This window comes from Tupaia chinensis, unplaced genomic scaffold (genome assembly GCF_000334495.1).
Source record: "Tupaia chinensis unplaced genomic scaffold, TupChi_1.0 Scaffold000619_1, whole genome shotgun sequence".
In the NCBI taxonomy this organism is placed as follows: Eukaryota; Metazoa; Chordata; class Mammalia; order Scandentia; family Tupaiidae; genus Tupaia; species Tupaia belangeri.
Window position 1 is genome coordinate 160847 of NW_006160139.1, and position 11786 is coordinate 172632.

An 11786-nucleotide genomic window follows, 5' to 3' on the forward strand; every position below is an offset into this window, starting at 1 on the left:
AAGGGGGGCACGGGTGTGTGGGTGTGTGTGTGTGTGTGTGTGTGTGTGTGTGTGCGTGCGTGCCCCAAATCCCAACAAGGTGGGAAAGTGGAGGACTGCAGCCTGACCTGGGGGAGTGCTTTCTCTCTCTCTGCCGCCCTCTCTGTCTCTCTGAGCCAGTGTACTCTCCGGCAATTAAAAGAAGAGAGGAAAACATTCGCGGCACGTGTGTGTATGCCGCAAGTCCTGGATTGGAGGAATGGAGGAAAAAAGGCTTGCAGCATGACCACACCCCCTGGGGGGAGCAGCTCGCCCTCTTTCTTTCTGTCACTCTCTCTCCTTATCTCTCTTTCGCTCTCTCTGGCAAGCATCCACACTCCCTGGCAATTAAAGAAAGCAGCTTTTCCAGGTGGACTAGTGAATGCAGAAGCAGACGTGGTGGACTGAAGGTGGGGAATTAGCCCGAGACAGGAGAGAGCTGGGCTCGAGGGCTGAGGGCATGGTGCACCTAGGCTGTGGCATTAGTCCGGTGAGACTGCGGCCACCGTGGCATCTGGAGGTTTCCAACAGCCCAGTGGGTCGGCAGAGCCCCAATGCTGCAGGCTGTGGTCCTGCCGAGTAGTGTGAACTGAATCTAGAAGGTGGTGGAGAGTCACTGTGGAATTCTAAGCAGGGCTGTGATGTCATGAAATCTACATTTTATAAACACCAGTCTAAGGGCTCAATGACCCTCTGGACCAGGGTAGGTTGGCTGGAGGTCGGGAGGGGTAGGGCTTGTCTAAGAGTTTAGTTAGGAGGTGGTTCGTGTATCCACTAAGGGAAAGAACTTGGAGAAGTGTCGTCTGGCTCAGTAGTTCTTAATCCTGGCTGTCCTTAAACTTACTTAGGGTTTTTTATAAAATACAATGTCCAGACCCTCCCATACTTAGTACATCAGAATGCCTCGAGTAGGGACCAGCAGTTAGCATAATGGCTGTGTCTCTGGACTCCGCTGTAGTAGACCGCGGTTTGAGTCCCAAACCCGGTGGCTTAAACTCACGCTGGGCGCGTGTGCATGCGTGCCCAAGATCCCGAGAGGAGAATGGAGGAGAAGGGACTGTGGCGTGGCCATCCTCCCTGGGAGTTGATTTCTCACTTTCTGTCTCTCAGTCTCTCTCTGTCTGTCTGGCGAGCGCATGTGCCCTGTACCAAAAACCTCTCCAAAAAAAAAGAAAAGAATGCCTCGAGTAAGTGTTCACTGGAACTTTTAGAGGGCTCCCAGAGCAATGCCTCCCTCCATGTGTGACTGACGGTCACCGAGGTCTCACCTTGCTGCGGGTGTTGAGGCCTGGGCTGCTTCTCCGGCTCACCAGCTCTGTGGCACTCACCCACCGAGCAGGGATGCCTGTTATTAAAGCAGTCCTGTCCAGCTGTAAGAAGCCCTGCACAACGAGCCACCTTGACACAGGGGAATCCATAAACGGAGTCTTCCTTTGCATTTGAAGGGATCTGTGCCACCCTGTGGGGGTGAAAGGACATGGCTGGATTTGGGGCAGAGAGCACCGCCCCCTGCATGTCATCCACGCGGCATGGAACGTGAAAGCATCGCTTTTCTGTGACTGCCGGCAAGCCTGCCCTCTTCAGGAAACTCAAGGAATCTGGGGGGTTGAATTTTCTTAAATTTTTCTAATGCCTTAGAATTGCATTTAAAGAACTACTTCAGTGGAACGTGTTTTAAAGAATTATTTAATTTTATTTTTTATTATTATTTAGTTTGACCAGAAAGGGGTAGAGAAGAAGAGAGACAGTGAAAAAGCAAACTACCAGGCCCGGGGCTTGAACAGGAGTCAGCCATGTGGGAATCCAGCCCCTTAACTGCCACACCACCCGCTGGCCCCTCTGGAGCACTTTTATTGAGGCCTGGTTTTGGTAGGAGGTAATCAAAGAAGGAAAGGCACCTGAGAGTCCCGCTGGGAGGGTGTAGTAAGCGACGTGGAAGGACCCAGCCCTGCCGGAGCCACGACTGGAGCCATGACGCGCTCATCCGCAGAGATCAGCCCGTCAGTGGACTGACGCCGGGCTGCCAACCTGCTTCTCCTACCCAGGGGCAGTGGGAAGGGGGAGTCATCCCGTCCTGCCAGGAATTGTGCAGATACGGCGTTATTGTTCCCGGCCACACAGCGCGGGGTCACAGCCCCGTTCACCGGGCTCGCGGAACTGCCTGGCTTTGTGCAGTGACTAACCACCAAGGCTGTTTCCGACGCGAATTTCCTGTGTCCTCCTAACATGTGTATCTGGGGCTTGGTTAGAGAAAACCCAGGTGTCAAGGCTTCCTTGTATTTCGGTTGTATTTTTAGCATCTCATGCTGTATTTTCCATTGGGGAATCTTTTTGAAAAGTCATCTTTAGTGTTCAGCATACTGACACATATTGAAAGAAAAAGTGTATTTTGGGAACTTGTTAAAAGCCTCTAGAAAGAAACAGGGAGGGTAACCAGCAGTTAGCGAAATGGCTATGTCGCTGGACTCCCATGTAGTTGACTGCGGTTCAAGTCCCGGACCCAGTGGCTTAAACTCACGCCGGGCGCGTGTGCATGCATGCCCAAGATCCCAAGAGGAGAATGGAGGAGAAGGGATTGCGGCGTGGCCATCCCCCCCTGGGGGGTGATTTCTCGCTTTCTGTCTCTCTGTCTCTCTCTGTCTTTCTAGCGAGCGCACGCGCCCTGTAGCAAAAACCTCTCCAAAAATAAAGAAATAAGAAACAGGGGTGCCGTGTTGCGGTGACGGGGGTAATTACGTGGTCATCTCTCATTCTACAGCCTTGCTCGCTGTAAGGAGAGATCCTCTGTTCTGGGGAGTCTTCTCCCCGTGTCACCGTGGCATTTGAGCGCGGGAAGCTCACTTTGAAGGGAAGGTGGGTACCTCTCCTGTGAGATCGACCCCACGTGGATGGGAGGGGGCTCGGGCTGGGGCGGCACACGGTAGGTGGGGCTGGGCACAGAGTTTACTTTGGCCGGGACACGGGAGAACAGAAGGTCGAAACGTTAGGTTGGAGACCCCGCTAGAGCCTTAGAGACCACGTCAAGGTGTGGAAACTCGATTTCCAGGCGGTGGAACTCCTGCAAAATCGTGAGGGGTAGATAAGATCGGAGCGGGAACTCAGGAGCTGGACGAGCCAGGGCTGGAGAATGCACTCTCTGAGCAGAGGAGGGTTCGAGACCTGGAATCCTAGGAGTATGAGAATCGGGGGATGCAATGGGGTCCGGTCTTCCCTACTCGGTTGGATGTAGGCATAAGTTCACGTTAAATAACACACAAATACTGGTTAAAAATCACCACCAGTGCTTACACTGGGTTTCTGGTACTTTCCTGAGAAACACTGATCGGAAGTGGTGCGAGTGAGGACAAGGAGCCAATGTTCCAAAAAAGGAAAATGAGTACTCACTGCTGTTCCGATCCGGGCTTCTACGGAAGCCGTGGGCTCTCTTTGTCACCAGCCGGCGTCTTCACGGGTGGGCTTTGTGTACTGTGCACTCCTTGATTCTGCTGGTCTGTTTCCCCTGGTATCCTATTTAAGAAGCAAAGAAGGGGAAAGTTGCTAGATCTGTTCGTGAAAGTACTGCATCTTAGCAACTGTATAAACTTTCAGTTAAATTAGCTCATTGAGAAGCAAATCTTCATTTATTCACATCATTTCTTTCTTTTCTTTTTTTTTTTGGAGAGGTTTTGCTATAGGGTGTGTGCACTTGCCAGAAAGACAGAGAGACAGAAAGCGAGAAATCACCCCCCAGGGGGGATGGCCACGCCGCAATCCCTTCTCCTCCATTCTCCTCGGGATCTTGGGCACGCACGCACACACGCCTGGCGTGAGTTTAAGCCACCGGGTCCAGGACGCGAACCCCGGTCGACTACTTGGGAGTCCCGTGACATAGCCATTACGTTAACTGCTGGTCTCTCACATCATTTCTTTCTAACCAAGAGGTTGGTTCTAAGAATATTTGGACATAGCTTTTAGATAAACTTTTGGTCATTTGGGGGCATTTCATTTTCTTGGAGGTAGAAACTAAAAGAATGACAAGACAGCAATATGTATTTACATGTTCCTGAGGTCACGTGGACTTTAAATGGAATGGGGGGGGGTTAAAAAGCTCGTGAAGAATGTGTATTATGAAAATATTATGTATGAATTTCCAATTTTTTTGTATCGAAATAAACTTATACTGGTCAGCAGGTGACATGGAGAGTAAGGTGCAAGACCCCACATGGCCTGCTGGGCAGTTCAGGTCCCAGACCTGGCGGCTCGAGACTCCTGCTGGGTTTGTGTGTGTGTGCCCAAAATCTTAAAAGGAAACTGGAGAAGGGGTGGTGGCCGTGCCCCTGGGGGCGATCTAGCCCTTTCTCTCTCCGTGTGTCTCTCTATTACGCTAACTGCTGGTTCCCTGTGTGCCCAAAATCTTAAAAGGAAACTGGAGAAGGGGTGGTGGCCGTGCCCCTGGGGGCGATCTAGCCCTTTCTCTCTCCGTGTGTCTCTCTGTCTGTCTCTGGTGAGTGCGCATGCCCTATAGCAAAGTTAAAAACTAGAAATTAAATTTAAAAGACGCATACTTTAATGCCACTTCCCCATGAACTTGGTGACGTCCCTTCATGTATGTGTAAACACTTCATGATTTCTAGAACGCTCCATGGGGCAAATGTAAATGTTGTTAGAACAGTGATATCTGACGTCTGCCGTGCTGTGGGTGTGACACCGTGTAGATCAGCTCAGGAACACGCTCTGTGTCGGTGGCAGGGCCCTGGCATGGACACAGATGTGCTGTCACATCTGAGTATTGTCAAAAGGGTAAACACTGAGACTTTCTGATTAGACTAATCACATGCAGAGAGCAAGCAGGGCTAGCCGATGGCATAATGGTTATGTCGCTGGACTCCCGCGCAGTCGACCATGGTTCAAGTCCCAGACGCGGTGGTAAAAATCACACTGGGTACGGGTGCATGCATGCCCAAAATCTCGAGAGGAGAAAGGAGAAGGGATGGCAGCCTGACCACCCCTTGGGAGTGATTTCGCACTTTCTGTCTCTCAGTGTCTCTCTGGTGAGCACATGCGCCCTGTAGCAAATACCCCTCTAAAAACGAAGAAGACAAGTACATTTACTTGGAAGGTTTTTCTGTATTCATGGTAGCATGCATGAGAGCGAGCGAAAGAGAGGCACCCCCTCCAGGGATCTGTCACCATGGTTCCCTTCCCCAGTCCCTCATCCACTGGGACCCTGGGTACCAGCAGGGCACCAGGGTACTTCAGCTGACACGGCGGGAGTTTCGAACCTCTGATGACAAGACGTGCTTCTCTTATTATTATTTTTTATTTATTTTTTGGAGAGGTTTTTGCTATAGGGCGTGTGCGCTCACCAGAAAGAGAGAGGGACAGAGAGATAGACAGCGAGAAATCACCCCCCTAGGGGGGATGGCCATGCCATAATCCCTTCTCCTCCATTCTCCTCTCGGGATCTTGGGCACGCACACACACGCCCAGCATGAGTTTAAGCCACTGGGTCCGGGACTCGAACCCCTGTTGACTACATGGGAGTCCAGCGACATAGCCATTACGCCAACTGCTGGTCCCCGTGCTTCTCTTAAGCAGCGCATTATAGCTTGCCACAGAGCCAGCCCACATTTATTACTTAACAAACCATTGTTCAGTGTCTAACAGTCTGTGCAGTAAAAGTAACCCGTAAATAGCCGGCAGAAAGCAGTTATTTAAAATATTACAGCAGGGCCAGCAGGTGGCCTGGCGGCTGAGGCCGCTGGAACCCACGTGGGCAACTGTGTGGTGTGAGTCCTAAACCCAGCAATGTGAAAAATGCTCCAGGCACATGTGCGTACGTGTCCAGACTCCCAAAAGGAGGGAGAGATGGGGGAGATTGCGACATGTCCATCTCCCATGGGAGGGGGGCTTTCTCTTCTCTCTCTCTCTCTCTCTGTCTCTCTCTCTCTCTCTTTCTCTCTCTGTCTCTTCGTTCACCAAGTGCACATGCCCTCTGGCAAATTTATTTTGAAAACATTGAAACTAGCAGCCTTTTTTCCTTCCCGCGTCTATCTTCGATTGGGAAGACACAAATAAAAAGTAGCTTTCTTATTTTTTAAAATAAATGTTGAGCTTATAAGCTTTTCCTACATTGTAGTTTTCTAGAAAGTGTGATCATTTCACTTTAAATTTCCTTCGTTCCTCACTGAGACAAGGTAAAAATAAAAATACATAAAAACAACTGTTGAGTTCGGGTGACTCACATGGGACAGTTCCACGTGTCCTTTTACTCAGTGTGAACACGAGTGCTTCCACGACTGCCTGGTGCTGCTGGTCTACCCCACTCAGTCCTGCACCTCGTGATTAACAATGTCACTTTCACTCCCTGGGGAGATTCAGAAAGTAAACTGCCAAGCCATTTCCACTCTCCCACCTGGCTCATCAAAAGACAGCACAGTGTTGGGACCAGCAGTTAGCGTAATGGCTATGTCGCTGGACTGCCATGTAGTCGACTGCGGTTCGCGTCCCAGGTCTGGTGGCTTAAACTCACACCAGGCGCGTGCGTGCCCAAGATCCCGAGAGGAGAATGGAGGAGAAGGGATTGCGGTGTGGCCATCCCTCCTGGGGGGTGATTTCTCGTTTTCTGTCTCTCTGTCTCTGTCTGTCTGGCGAGCGCACGCGCCCTATAGCAAAAACCTCTCCAAAAATAAAAAGAAAAGAAGAAGAAAAGATAGCACAGTGTGTTTCACTTTGATGTGCTCAGTAAGGACAATCTTATTTCCTTTAATAAATTTAAATTTTGGAGGCCAGCAGTTAGTGTAATGACTATGTCCCTGGACTCCCATGAAGTCGACCACAGTTTGAGTCCTGGACCCAGTGACTTAAAACTCACACCAGGCCCATGTGCATGTGTGCCCAAAATCCCAAGAGGAAAACGGAGGAGAAAAGATTGCAGCATGGCCATCTCCCCTGGGAGTTCATTTCTCGCTTCCTGTCTCTGTCTCTCCAGCAAGTACACCTGCCCTACTGCAAAAATCTCTCAAGGAAAAAAACAAAAAAAGAAATGTGAGCCTTTGTAATTTCCTATCTTAAAAGGCTAAGGAACTCATGGAATAATAGGTGAAAAATGTTTTGAATTCACAAAGTAACTGGACAAAAGTAAGAAATGTATATTTCTAATATTGACTGTGGGTCTCAGCCGGCTCAGAGGAAAGGTGCTTCATGAAGATTTCAGTCTGGGATGAACTAAGCAACATTGAGGCCTTCATAAACAGGTGACCAGCCTGGGGCCTGAGGAACGGGGGGAGAAGAGTAAAAAGGAGTACTCTATGCAGATAGAGGAACTGGTTACAGCGTCCAGGACCTCCTCTGTGAATCAGTTTACCTGGATTGTAAGTAGGTGCCAAGGGGCTTTAACCTCAGCGTGGCTGCAGCTCTCGGCCTTGCCGCTTACCTGCATCGCCAAGATGTCAGACCACAGGGCAGCTCTGTTAGGGGAGCGTCATTAGGCCTTTCAGCCTGCCAAGACTTCATGGCCTCCCTCCTACCTGACTAACACCCGGGCGCCTATGTGCACGTCACCATGACCCCTGGGGCTCTTTACACGCCCATCCACGGATGTCCGAGGGTCTGTAACCGACCTCAGTTAAACTCTGTGCTAGGGTGTCGGAGGTACCTGGGGGCCTTTGTTAAGGTAAACCAAGTTAGGCCTACCAAGAGTAAATTTATTTCATCCCTTTTCCACTTCCTCATCAAGCCCTTTTCATAATCATTTGTAAGTTACTCTTACACAGTGCAGAATAACTTACTGCTAGGAGACCTTTGGGGGTTTTTGTTTGTTTTGTTTTGTTTTGTTTTAAATAGTAATGGGGGGATGGCCATGCCACAATCCCTTCTCCTCCACTCTCCTCTCAGGATCTTGGGCATGCACACACATGTGCCTGGCGTGAATTTAAGCAACTGGGTCCGGGACTCGAACTGCAGTCGACTACATGAGAGTCAGCAACATAGCCACTAAGCCAACTGCTGGCCCCATTTAATGGTTTTTAAAAGAAAGATTTGCAATTATATACATTTGAAGAAGAAAAGATGCATAAACATTTCAACTCTTCTAATTAAGTGGATTTTTTCGTTTGCTCACTCGCTCATGTTTTGTGCTGACATCATGTTTTATTTGTGTCGTATCAGAGTTAATTGAGACAAAGGCACATACAGCCAACAGCTCTGTCTTCTGTTCTGTTCTAGAAATCGAAGCTAAGGAAGCCTGTGACTGGCTGCGAGCAACGGGCTTCCCCCAGTACGCACAGCTTTATGAAGGTAAGCGGGGAGCACCTTCTCAAAGGGGCGTAATTATAATCCTTGGTTCCTGATTATCACTGGTCTATGACTTGCTTTCGGACATTTTATTATTTACTTACATATATTACTGACAGCTTAGACCCCCTCCGACGACGACAAAGGCTTTGGGCCTCGGCGGTCACACACCCAGGTGTTTTCCCACTCTGTCTGCCCTCGTCTGCCACCCTACCCGACATAACCATCCCCAAACCTCTGCTCGTCTTTCTCTGGCCTTCCCTTTACATATGTTACTGCACTTTTTGAAAAGTGTGTTCTTTTATAGTGAGTCGCCTCTTTACTCATAGAAAAACCATTATCCTGTACATAATTCGGTAGGTATTAATTATTTTTTATTTAAGATTTTTGTCATAGGACAGATATGCTCACTGGAGAGGTAGAAAGACAGTGAGAGGGAAAGTGAGAACCCCCACCCCACCCCCCAGGGAGATGGCCATGCCACATGGCCAACCATGGTTCAAGTCCCGGACCTGGTGGCTTGCTTTCTCGTTTTCCCTTTCTGTCTCTCTCTGGTGGTCAAATAATAATAATAATAAAAAGATAACAATAACAAATGGAATTAAATAAATGATTATTTTTAAAAAAGGTCTACATGACACTGTATTAAGATTGCTATCCTGTGTGTCTCTGTAGCTCACTCACTCTGGCTCCTATGTAGGACTCCGCTGTGCGGCTATACCACAGTGTATTCATGGGCACACTGCAGTCATTGGGCACTTGGCTTTTTTGTTTTGCCTTTTTCTTTTTTCTTTGGAGATGTTTTTGCTATAGGGCACGTGCGCTCGCCAGACAGACAGAGAGAGACAGAGAGACAGAAAGCAAGAAGTCCCCCCCCCAGAAGGGATGGCCACACCACAATCCCTTCTCCTCCATTGTCCTTTTGGGATCCTGGGCACACATGCACACACGCCCAGCGTGAATTTAAGCCACCGGGTCCAGGACTCGAACCGTGGTCGACTACGTGGGAGTCCAGCGACATAGCCATTATGCTAACTGCTGGTTCTTTTTTTCGAGAGGTTTATGCATGCGCTCGTCAGAAAGACAAAAAGAGACAGAAAGCGAGAAATCACCCCCCAGGGGGGATAGCCACACCGCAATCCCTTCTCCTCCATTCTCCTCTCGGGATCTTGGGGGCACACACACACACATACACCCTGCGTGAGTTTAAGCCACTGAGTCCGGGACTCGAACCGCGGTTGAGTACATGGGAGTCCAGCAACATAGCCATTACGTTAACTCCTGGTCCCTTGTTTTGCTTTTATAAACCATGCTGTTTGGGACATTTTGGTACCTATGTCTTGTGGCGCGTGTATGATTTATCCTGGCATCTGTGTGCCTGTTACTGAGTAGTAACGAATATGTGCGTTTCCGTTTGGGATGCAGATTTCTCTAAAGCGCTCGTCCCAGTTTCCACTCTTACCAATAATACAGAAAGATCCTGTGTATCTGCGTGCTCTGGCGCTCGGTGCGTTCCGGCTCTAACCTCTGCCAGTCAGATGGGTAGAGTGGCCTACCCTGCAGACTTGACTCCACCTCCGCAGTCGCTCGTGGCGATGAGCGTGGACTCACATCACTCAGCGCGGCGTGGCTGCTCTTCTGTCAGATGTCTCTGGCCGTTGTGAGTCAGCCGCGCTTCTCTTAGTAATTTGTAAGAGCTCTTCGTTCTGAGCACTACTCCTTTGTCGGTCACATACCGTCCCCCCGTCTGTAGTTAGGCGTTGTATTTTTCTTTAGATCGTCTTTTCTTTTTTTTTTTTAAGGTGTTTGCCATAGGGTGCATGCGCTCACTAGAGAGAGAATGAGAGAGACCGTGAGGGAGAAAGTGAGAAATCAACCCCCCAGGGGGGTGGCCATGCCACAGTCCCTTCTCCATTTTCCTCCTGGAATTTGGGCACATGCGTGTGCACACACACACATACACACACACCCACACACACACACACACACACACATACACATCCAGGTCTCCAGGTGCAGGACTTCAACCTCAGTCAGTCAAATGGGAACCCAGCACCCTAACTACCTAGATTGTCTTTTTTTTTTTTTTTTGGAGAGATTTTCACTGTAGGGCGCGTGCGCTCGCCAGACAGACAGAGAGAGACATAGAGACAGAAAGCGAGAAATCACCCCCCAGGGGGGATGGTCACGCCGCAATCCCTTCTCCTCCATTCTCCTCTTGGGATCTTGGGCACGCACACACACGCGCCCGGCGTGAGTTTTAAGCCACCGGGTCCGGGACACGAACCGTGGTCGACTACGTGGGAGTCCAGCGACATAGCCATTACGCTAACTGCTGGTTCCCCCTAGATTGTCTTTTGCTGAATTTTTTTTGGTGGCATTTAATATTTTTGGTTAAGAAAATGAGCCTTTAAAAAAAAGGACCTAGGGACCAGCAGATGACATAATGGTTACATCCTGGACTCCCACATAGTAAGCTGCAGTTTGAGTCCCAGACCCAGTGGCTTAGAAATCATGCCAGGCGTGTGTGCTTGTGTGCCCATAATCCCGAGAGGAAACTGGAGATGAAGGATTGTGGCGTGGCCGTCCCACCTGGAAGTGATTGCTCGCTTTCCATCTCTCTGGCGAGCACGTATGCCCTATATCAAAAATCTCTCCAAAAAATTAAGAAGGTTCCAGGGACCAGCAGATGGCATAGTGGTTACATCACTGGACTCCCATATGGCCAACTGCGTTCGAGTCCCTGACGTGGTGGCTTGAAACTCACGCCAGGCACGGGTGTGCGCATGCCCAAGATCTCAGGAGGAGAATGGAGAAGGGACTGCGGTGTGGCTGTCCTCCCAGGATGACTTATCCCTTTTCCTCTCACTGTGTCTGTCTGTCTGTTTCTCTCTGGTGAGTGCACGTGCCCTAAGGCAGAAAGCTCTCGAAGAAGAAAGGGTCTGGACCGACTTGGACTCCGTCTCTTGCCTAGGTGAGCCCTGGAGTGCGTGCATGGCTCCCAGCTCAGGCGAGGCGCTGCACCTCCAGTCCGGCTCACCGTCCGGGTTTCTCAGCCTGTCGAGGTGACCAGGCTGCCCGTCTGGGTGGGAATTTTCCTCAACTGTACAAGATCATTTAAAACAATTCCAACTGTAAAGTAGCAGATTCTATTTTATAGGTCATTTTCAAATGAAATTGGGTGACGAGTGAAGTGATTCCCAATTTACAGTACTTGGGCTTCCTCATTATAGACTGTGCGATTATTTTCCCATGAAGGTGAATCCTGAATTGTCTTAGTATTAGACTGTGGAACATATCTTACTGTTCCTCCTTCTAGAGAGCATCTCCAATTCCTTTTGCTTGCCTCTTTTAAGACGGCTACTTGCATGGTATCCCGGTGGGGGTGCTGATCTCTGGAGAGACTTTTGAGGCTGTTGACATTCAGGAGGAGGAGGAGGGGGACCAGCGTGCTGCTGGGTTTTCAATTCGCAGCTCTCCTGGAGATAGGGAAA

At 49.7% G+C, this 11786-nt stretch overlaps 1 protein-coding gene across 1 annotated transcript in view; it reads left to right on the top strand.

Moving 5' to 3' along the window:
- The window catches only part of DLC1 (DLC1 Rho GTPase activating protein), a 55731-nt gene that overhangs the window by 9838 nt on the left and 34107 nt on the right, over positions 1–11786 (top strand). Inside the window, exon 2 of the mRNA XM_006158983.3 lies at positions 8224–8295. Within this exon, the coding sequence (XP_006159045.1) occupies positions 8224–8295 (72 nt within the window). The remainder of the gene's footprint in view (positions 1–8223; positions 8296–11786) is intronic.